The following is a 10,573-nucleotide window of genomic DNA, read 5'->3' as shown; positions in this document are numbered from 1 at the left end:
GCTGATTGGAAGTTGGGGAATGACACGCTGATCCACAAAAAGGGCCAGAAGGAGGACCCGGGAAACTCCAGACCTGTCAGCCTGACCTCAGTGCCTGGCAAGGTGACAGAGCAGATCATCCTGAGTGCAATCACACAGCACCTACAGGATGGACAAGGGATCAGAGCCAGCCAGCAAAGGTTTAGGAAGGGCAGGTCACGTCTGACCAACCTGATCTCCTTTTATGATCAGGTGGATGAGGGGAAGGCTGTTGATGTAGTCTATCTGGACTTCAGCAAAGCCTTTGACACTGTCTCCCATTATATACTCCTGGGAAAGCTGGCAGCCCACGGCTCAGACAGGTGCACTCTCTACCGGGTTAAGAGCCGGCTGGAGGGCCGGGCCTGGAGAGTGTTGGTGGACGGGGCTGCATCCAGTTGGTGGCCGGTTACCAGTGGTGTCCCCCACGGGTCAGTGCTGGGCCCAGTCCTGTTTAACATCTTTACTGATGATTTAGGTGAGGGGATTGAGTCCATCGTTAGCAAATTTGCAGACGACACCAAGTTGGGAGGAAGTGTCAATCTGCTGGAAGGCAGGAGGGCTCTACAGAGGGACCTGGATAGTCTGGAGAGTTGGGCTCATTCCAATGGGATGAAGTTCAACAAGGCCAAGTGCCAGGTCTGCACTTTGGCCACAACAACCCCTGCAGCAGGGGACAGAGTGGCTGGAGAGCAGCCAGGCGGAAAGGGATCTTGATGGACAGGAGGTTGAACATGAGCCAGCAGTGTGCCCGGGTGGCCAAGAAGGCCACTGGCATCCTGGCCTGCATCAAGAACAGTGTGGCCAGCAGGACGAGGGCAGTGATCCTTCCTCTGTACTCAGCACTGGTGAGGCCACACCTTGAGTATTGTGTTCAGCTCTGGCCCCTCAGTTCAGGAAGGACATTGAGGTGCTGGAGCGGGTCCAGAGAAGAGCAACCAGGCTGGGGAAGGGACTTGAGCACAAGTCCTATGAGCAGAGGCTGAGGGAGCTGGGGTTGTTTAGTCTGGAGAAGAGGAGGCTCAGGGCTGACCTCATCACTCTCTACAACTACCTGAAAGGAGGTTGTAGCCAGGTGGGGGTCGGGCTCTTCTCCCAGGCAATCAGCAGGAGGACAAGAGGGCACGGGCTTAAGCTCTGTCAGGGGAGGTTTAGGTCGGATATTAGAAAGAAGTTCTTTACAGAGAGAGTGATCAGGCATTGGAATGGCCTGCCCAGAGAGATGGTGGATTCACTGTCCCTGGAGGTTTTTAAGATGAGGCTGGATGTGGCACTGAGTGCCATGGTCTGGTAATCACAGTGGGGTTGGATCAAGGGTTGCACTTGATGATCTCTGAGGTCTCTTCCAACCCAGTTAATTCTATGATTCTAAATGTTCTAAAAGATGCAAATAGTATGTTATTGACTTACTTGCTTAGGTCCCCTTTATAAACTGGTTTCTAGTTCAGGTACACACTTGTCCCTTTCATGCTCTCACCTTTGCTCAGTGAAGAGACTAAAGACAGTAGAAGCAATAGATACACAGTGTAGGAATTTGGTTTGGAAGTAGTGCTGGTTGACTGTAAAGTGCAAATACTTTTAGAAAGACAGTCTGTTAAAAATACAGATGCACACATTTATTAGTTAATTTCTACTAGAGCAATGTTTGTACTTGGCACTTTAGTTAAATAAAATGCAGTTAAAATGCAGCAAATCAGTTAAGTAAAATAACACCATTTTACTTAAGTTTCTGGATATATAAGGAAATATTAGAATGTGCTTTACATTTAAAAGTGATTAAACTGTTGAGATGAAATTCACATCATATATAACTGTACAGCATTCAAGATTTTAAAAACCATGGGTCTTAACTTTTCAAGTTCTTACTGGCAGTTTGGAAAAGAACAGCAGTCTGTGGTCTTAATACTAATACTGAATTATGAACTTTTCTAAACAGCTCTAAAACTTCCTGAATATCTTCAGAAACCTGTACTTGGTCCTTAATAATTTACTTCCTTCAGCCATTTCTATCTCTGAAACTTCTGCAGCGAACATGTACTAAGTGGCTTCTTGTTTATGTTTATTATACTCTACGTTGGCCTTATTACGAAGCATCAGTTTAAGTTTTCTTAGTTTTTCAGACTGAAGAAGCATTTCTATCAAAAAGCAATTAGGATTCTTAAATCTGTGATGTTAGGCAGGGTGATCTGAGAGCTGCGTGAAAGAAAATGTATGCAAAGTGATTAGTTAAAACTTGGTACAGGTTTTTTTTTTGTGTAAATATATATCCATACCAGAAACTGTTTCCTCTTAGAACAATCAGCAACAGTCATAACAACTGCAAAGGAAAGTAGTTTCCCTGCTGATATATCTGAATAAACATGAATTTTTTGTGACCAAGTCTTCGGGGCAGCAGTAAAGGATGCATCTCCTTTACAAAGGAGAATGTTACTGCTTTGAATCACTGCAAGAATATGCAACTGCAGTTTACATCTGAATTGCTAAACTAGGAATTATCAGTGATATTACACTGTTAATTAATCCATTTGGAAAAAAACAGATTTAAGACATGAGACTTTAAAAGGGAAAAAACAGGTTTATTTCATGCAGTTTACAATACACCAGTGTTATGAAAAGGATTTTAAAAAAATACCCACACACATTTTAATTGTACACTTGTTTTAAAAGTGATGGTTAACTGTAACCACCTTTAAATTATATGGGAAGCCCTAGCAGATTTTTTTCCAGGGAAATTCCCCAGATTCACTTTCTTGTTTATGTCTGTGCTAAGAGTTTTGGCTAATGCAAATGCATTAAAACCAAAACAAAACTCAAATTTCGCTGCAGTAAGAACACTTCAGAGATAATGAATTGGCACAAAATAAAGTGTTATTGCTAATCCACTATCCAGGAAATAACATGTTGCAAGTATGGCGGCTTGGATATAAGCACAAAACAACTGATGCACAACTAATTTTGGAGCAGTGATTTGCAGGAAAAAGAAAAATAAAGAACATCTGTTGAATTGGGTAGGTGGGCCTAGAGAGTGCATAGGAAATAGATTTTTCATAGCTGGATTCAGACGAGGCTAAGGTCAGAAGCAGGTGGAAAAAGTTGCCATTTGATACTTCTTCAGTTTGGTGATCTTGTTTCAGTTCCAGGTAGAGAGGTTGGCAACACTTCTCTTACAGTGCCTTGGCACTTGCTTCATTCTAGCAAGTACAAAAGCCAAATTAATGTGAGTAAAGTTGTGCATAAGCTTTTGGAAAATCTTCAGAAGCAGCAAGGATCACACACATAAATACATTAACCCTTACATTTCAGATGACCAGGCCTCAAAATTGCAACTTCAGTCAGGTCAAAATTTAGGCTCAGCTTTCTAAGGCAAGGAGAGCACTGTCACAGAACGTCCTCCCCTTCCACCCACTCCCAAAGTAGCTAAATAACTTTCTAAAATGTTTCTGTCATTACAGTAGTTATTAACACACAACATCCTAAAGAGAACTCTTCGATGGGTTCAGAAACCTGTCTTTGCAGCAGTGTCTATTCACTGAACTTTTGAGAAGTTTATACCTTGGTAGACCCTGCTAAAGTAAAGGACAATTAAGTTGCAAAGAAATATTCTGTGACATCTTCTTAGGGCAGAATCTTCCTCAAAGCCTCTCCATTGCCAGTGCGGTTCATAAAAGTTTTTAGATTTCAGCACGGGCAATAGTAAAGTCGTAGGCAAGTCTACTATCTTCTCTAGTGTGCTCCTATATCCAATCTGGATACTGAAATTCCAAGCCATATAGGAACCCTTATATCTGCAATTGGTTCAGCCATTATTTTAGAGTCCAGGAGTTGAACAGAAAACAGACTAGTTACTTTTTGAACATTGTATGTCTCTGGAACCTCCCATTAGCCCTGGAAAGCATTTTAGCCCTTAACATTTCTGCACTAAAAATGGAAAGGGTTCCTTCTGACAGTCATTTAGGCAAACTGAACAGTAATATCTATTTAGCCCTTTAAATCCTCAGTTCAGTAAAAAAACCTTTAAAGACAGCTTGTGATTTTTGTGAGCTAAAAGTTATATGACATTTAGTTCAGAGAGCCGTCCACCTTTTATTTTAAACTGAATATTTACACTATTTTAAGAATCAGTAATTCTACACACAAACCCAGGTAAGATCCCAAGATTGTGCTTAAAGCTGGAGATAACTGCAGTCTAAACTACAATGAAGTAACAGGCAGCATCCTCAGACTGTAAGTATTTAAAATCTGTTGTGTTAGAAAAGAGACTTCCCAATGACCACTGAAGTTTTAATCCTACTGTCTTAAGCTAAACAAAATATCTCTTTTGAGAGCCCCATAGTTCAGGGCTGATCAAAGAAGTTAATTTGAAAAACTTGGAAACGTTTGATATGGTGAGAAAGACAATAAAATAGGAGAATGACATTTCCTGATTTTATGACATCTCAAGTGAACAGAATTCCAGGGTTCATCTCCAGACTCTCACTTGACTTTGACTTCATGAAAAGCTCAGGACTTCACTCTTCTCCCAGTACTTCCCAAGGAATGTATCCCAGTATACCTGCATGATTGTTATCCAGTTTCTATGTTATTTCATTGAATCGGGTACTATTGCATTTTTAGTCCAAGGTCTTTTTTGTAACAATAATAAAACCAGTAATTTTTAATAAACATATGCTAATTTGCTGGTTGTAACTCTCTACAGCTCAAAAGAAGACTGACAATTCTCAACAATCTCAAGAGATATTCACAGAATAGCATTCTGAGAAGCACATTTCTGATAACACCATCACCGTACTCAACAGACTAGTTTCAAAAGCATGCCTGTAAACAAGTTTTCTTTTGTTTAATCTGCCAGAAGCTTTCATATTTCTCCCGGGAGAAAAAAAAATAAACAAAAAAAACCCAACACGACAAAACAACAAACCACCTCTGTCACAGAAAAATGAGTTTGATTCGATTTTGTTATCTGCAGGAAATAGTTCTGTTTCTAATAGATCATAACTCTGCATTCACATTGCTGGAAATGGAGCTATACAACCATTGTCCAAAGAAAATCTGAAAACAAAAAAGTCAGATGGATACACTGAGCTTCATTTTTTAAAGAAATATCTTTTCCTAACACCACAATGCAAGATGAAAGGAACTTTTATCATTACAAGAAACCTATCTAAGTTTGAAAAAAACACAGTACATTTTGTAAATTTTATGAGTATATGATTCTGAGGACTGATACTTTAGTAAAGAGTCAGTATAAGCTGCTGAATTCAGTCAGGCCTTTGACACACAAATTCCTGTGGGATAAACCCCCTGCAATTAGCCATAATCCATGGAGATCCCACAGTAAGTGGGACAAAATTCCAGGTAACCTTTTGTCTGTTTACTGTGGGAGCTGCTGAGTCAGACTAAACTTCTGGACAGTTATTATGGACCATATGACATTCACACCTTGGAGGCCTCAGAATTGCTTCATTGCAGATAAACTCCGATTCACTTGGCACTTGAAGTCAAGTCAAAAGCATATACTATAAAAATGTCATTTCCAATAAAGGACAATGGCCTCTGAGGAAACTTAAGGCCAACACTACGCTCTCTGTTTCCTAACTCAAAGCAAGAAATTGCTGTGGCAAATTTGAAGTCAGCTTTTAAACAAGTTTTGCATGAAGTTTGTCATGTTTGTCATGCCTTTAAGGAATTTAGTATCTCTCCCTTTCTGCTTTAACTCCTTCCGCTACGATCTCTTCATGCTTAGCATCTTAAGTTCTAACCTGGAATACTGTTCGGATGTAAGTGTAAATTCAGAGTTCGGTCACAGGGGTTTGCAGTACAGCTTTTCAGCTGCAGCCTGTCAGGGAACCCTAAGCTCTTCAGAGTCCCAGGCAGTTCTCAGGTAGGTACTCTCCAAATAGCAGAAAAGAAACAAAGGACTCCCGTTTAAACTGTATTGGTACATTACTTCATCCTGCAATATCTGAAAAGAGGAAGCAGTGTTTGCAAACCCTGGTGATGTGGATAGGACTCTAAGGCAATTACTTTGTTCCTGTAGCTAACTTTATTGAAACTGCAAGAGTCAAATAAAAAGAAACCAAACTTATTTAAGGATCAATTCTTAATGCCTTGAAAAAGGCTGACAATAGCATTTCCAACTACCTGAAAGCCTCACATGTTCACAAAAATTAAAACAATAATGACATTAGCAAGAACGGAAAAGTAGTCAGTTCAAGTGGTCTCAAACAAAGGCATATTTAAAATCATTTACAAGGTACCTGCCTACTAAACTTCTCTGTTTTTCTCTTTCTTTCTTTGTGAGGTATTGGAAACAAAGTGCAAAATGATTATAAACACTCATTTCCCCAAAATCTGCTACAACAGGAATACAATGTAAACTAGACTGCAGGTAATCTCATAATAAAAGCATGTTTTAGAACTGAAAATACTCCAGTGAAAAAACCCCTTATTAGAAAAACCCACTCTTTTACACATTCTAAATTTGTTCAGTTTGCTCAGTTTGTTACTCATGCTTTGTTGATGTCATTCAAGAAAATTTCACTTTATCAAACAATAATCTTTTTTGTGTTAAATAAAACCCAGAAATGCTGATTCAGAAGGATCATTGTAAAACAGGCATTTTAGGCATTAAAAACCAATGCTGAATTAGTCTGTAGAGCACATCAGGAAAACAACAAGTAACGTGGTTGGCTGCAATTCCATGAGCTGGGGAGCTCAGCGAATTTGGTGGAGTCATACTGCTTAAAAACACAGTGACTACTGCAGCAGAGGAAATGTTTTAATATGCAGTTAACACAGACAACTGTTATGCTTATTTTCAGATACACAAGATAATCTGTTACTATTTAGGGGAACTTTGTGTGTTCAATTTAAGCTGATAAAATATGGGTGCCTAAAAAAGTATAAAAGTATAAACATTTCCCCCTACACAATTACATTTTTAGTAAATTAAATTCCGTTTTAACTTCTTAAAAAAAGACAAAAATTGTATGTGTTGTGGAGGGGCCAGCAGCTTCCTGTGCAGACCACATCCAAGTCACAAAACGCAGTACAAACCCTTTCAAGCATTAGGCACACAGACAAAACATTTAGCCCATTGCTTAACCTGCTTAGTAGAAATGTTTTTTACAAATTGTTCTCTGCCAAACTTTTATCAATGTGTAAGTCCTTTAAAAAAAAGTAATTAAAAAAAAGAGTAGACCCTAGGTGTTTGAAAATCAGGTTTTTGAGTAAAGTATTACCTACAGTATATGCATAAATTCTGAAATTACTGAGAATGAAAACTGTAATGTCTTTAGAATTCAAAACAATCTTGTAGCTTTTTGAAACTCCCTTCCACTGCTTTCATAAGTTAACAAAGCCAAGTTTTATACTGTCCATTTCATTAAGTGTTTTAAAGATGTGCTAAAGATTTTGCTGAAAACATAGTGTATTAAAAAGCTCCAGTCTAGTGTATTAGCCTTCATCGAGGACAAACTAATAAAGCTGCACCAGATTTTTTTAAACACTCTTCTTTAACTGCATAGTTGAAACTGTATAGAAAGAGAAAGGTTGATTACAGGTATCCTGAATGTCCAGAGTAATCATGTTTTTCAATTGGATGAGTTTGGGTTCACACTAAGGTTGATTTTAATCCCAGTCATAGTGACAGGGACCTAAGGACTACCCTGCCATACTTCTGTAAAACTTCCAGCTCTAGAAAGTTCTCTGCCATTATCCACATAGTTCAATGCTCATAGGCATTTTCTAAAAGCACAAACACACATATGAGTATAAATATCTCAAAAGAAACAGAATGTTCAGTTGGTCATTTTAAGTGAATTTTGATTCCCCTTCGAAGCATCTGGCTAAGACTGGAGCATAACTTTAGCAGGAGACTTTTAACAGAAGGAACATCAAGAATAACTCAGATAAAGGCCATTTTCTCTGAGTTTAGTCTTCCCTTTGGGTGATAAAATATGCTATAAATCCAGTCAATATATACACCCTTCCTTCAGAGAAACCTTTTTTCTGTTGTGTAATTTTTTCACATGCTAGTTTCAGTTGATCTCCTAGGCTGTTATTACATAATAGAGTGTCACAGAGCCAAAAGGAATGTGCAGTATAACACAGTCAACTGGGGCTGCCACTGATTCTGAAACAATGTAGGCCCAAATACTTGCATTTGTGGGCTGTAACGCTTGTGTGTGTGTGTGTGTGTGTGTGTGTGTGTAGCACCAATTGCATTGTCCTTTTAAGGTTTACATCGATTAGTAGGAAAATGTCTCCAGACTGATCAACATTGGGTCATTCAGCACCAGACATTAAGTGCTACATGTCTTCAAGGAAAATATGAGTGCATGGTCATTTCTTTTCAAATGACCAGTGTCAATCAGCCCACAAGAGAGTACGACCATGCACTACAACCAAAACTTAACACACACTCCCACACCATCTATTCCCATTATGTAATCTTGCAATGCTTCCAGCCAGTTGATACCCAGTTTATAGGCAAAAATGGTTGAACCCAGATCAACAGAAAATTGTCTAAATCAGGTTTTTCCTTTTGCAGCCAAGCCTCTTCAATGTGACAATTCACTGCATCTTTGAATAGAAGTGAAAAAATTGTCACCATTCAATACTGTCTTCACATCCTGGAACCTCGTTCTTGCAAAATCTGAAACAGACCAATAAAAAAATCTATAAATGAAAATTAGCTCAATGTCATTCCTAAAACATGGAGGTCAAAGAGCAACATAAGGACTATTTCAGATAACCTGTAAAGTGTCAGGGATCTGGTTCAAGGACATTTCCGAGGTCTGTGCATTAAAGCTGAAAAAAGACAGATTGATATGTACAATGTCTACTATCAGACACCATTAAAACAGATCTAAAAGACTGCTAGGAATTAAGTATTCTTAATATAACCAAAGCTTAAGAGTTGGCAAAAGTAAAAAGTAAGCCATTGCACCTCATTCTAGTTCTGAACATACTTAGGTCCTGTGTGGTAAATGAACTTGGGTACTTTATTAGAAATTTAATTTAATCTGCATTTTTCCTGTTCCAGTAAAATATCCTTAACTTTCTGAAGTTTCAGATGCAAGTTTTGTTCCACAAATGAGTATTGAAAACATGAAATAGCAAATCAAAATGTGCAAAAATGGCCCACTGAGTGAGATGATGCAGAGGTTTTCAAAGGCTGAGTGAACAACCCAGCAAGATTTAAACCAACAACATGAAGACCACTTATTCTACTTACTTCCAGTCTGAGCGTTTTTTCTCCTTTTCTGTTTCAGTTTGGTTCCCTCCAGTGAGAAAAGGGTCAAGTCTTAGGACTAATTGTCCAAGCAACAATATTTTCACACTGTTGCTCTAAACTGAATGGCAACCATCAATAATGAGGTTAACTCTCAGGCTTAGAAGTACTCTTGAACTGTGACAGCAGGCTATAGAACCAATCATGACAGCAGCCAATAAAAGATTTAAGCAAAGCTTCAAACGTACTCAGCACAAGTACTTAAGACTGTTAATCTGTAAGTAAAAGTCTCATGATACTTCATTTTCTTTTGCTTCTTGATACAGGAAGATGTTTTCCCTGGGCCACAACATGCTTTGGGGCATATTTTAGATGAAAGCATTGCTTATTTCATGGGGATAACTTACTACATGTACTAAGCAAAAAGCATTTCATATGAAACTATAGGAATGATACAAGTGAATTCTGTGAAGAAAAGCCAGCCTCTGTAAATTACTCAGCAACTGCTTATATAATAAACTAAAAAGGGACTAGACAAACTTAGAGAAGATAGTGCCACTAATACTGACTCATAGTGTTACAGTGTCATTGTAGCTTCCATACAATCTTTTGGATGAAGGCATGAAGCCAAAATTCCTAAACTGAGGTTTACTGGAAGGTGGGGAAACGTATCAGGAGTAAATACCATAAATGCTTCATACTTAAAACTTTCCTCAAGTATTTGCTGTTGGTCACAGGTGAGAACAAGGTCCTGGAGTAGAAGAATGGCTAACGGTCTGACCCAGCAAATGTGGTCAGTAAGTGAAACCATATCCAACAGAGACAAAACCACGGCTGACACAAATACCTGTGCAGCTGCAGCTGGAAAAATAATATTCGATCTATTAATGTTGTTAATCTTTCAAATTTAATATTGGAAACAGTTGAGCGCATTCTTTCCTAGAAGATAAAAAGTACTTACAAGATTAATATACTTAGAACTATTTTCTGTAGCGTCAGGAGCACACGCAATAAGATAAAAGTTAAGCCAGATCGGGACACTGAACTTTGCACACTTTTAAACTCAACGTAAAATTCTATCATAGGCAATATTTTAACACACTTTGCTTGCTACTTCTTTGGTAACCTCTCTCTCTACTAAAGGGGAAATCAAAGAAGCACAGAGTGGGTTGGGCTGGAAGGGATCTTAAAGATCATTAAGTTCCACCCCCTGCCATGGGCAGGGACACCTTCCACCAGCCCAGGTTGCTCCAAGCCCTGTCCAACCTGGCCTTGGACACTTCCAAGGATGTGGTAGCCGCAGCTTCTCTGGGCCACCTG

General features: G+C 38.9%; 1 protein-coding gene across 2 annotated transcripts in view; it reads right to left on the bottom strand.

Moving 5' to 3' along the window:
* Positions 1-2,573: 2,573 nt before the first annotated feature.
* PDPK1 (3-phosphoinositide dependent protein kinase 1) overlaps positions 2,574-10,573 on the bottom strand; it is a 61,737-nt gene continuing 53,737 nt past the window's right edge. The window contains exon 19 of one of the 2 annotated variants that reach the window (XM_027891938.1): positions 2,574-8,674. In XM_027891938.1, coding sequence (XP_027747739.1) covers positions 8,645-8,674 — 30 coding nt within the window. In that variant the 3' untranslated portion in view covers positions 2,574-8,644. The remainder of the gene's footprint in view (positions 8,675-10,573) is intronic. The other variant, XM_027891937.1, reaches the window with a different exon arrangement.

The sequence above is a fragment of the Empidonax traillii genome, unplaced genomic scaffold, assembly GCF_003031625.1.
Source record: "Empidonax traillii isolate 1590-97213 ecotype Southwest subspecies unplaced genomic scaffold, ASM303162v1 scaffold335:size599443, whole genome shotgun sequence".
Taxonomy (NCBI): Eukaryota; Metazoa; Chordata; class Aves; order Passeriformes; family Tyrannidae; genus Empidonax; species Empidonax traillii.
Note: the sequence above shows the minus strand (reverse complement) of the source record. Positions and strands in the feature narration are given on the sequence as shown.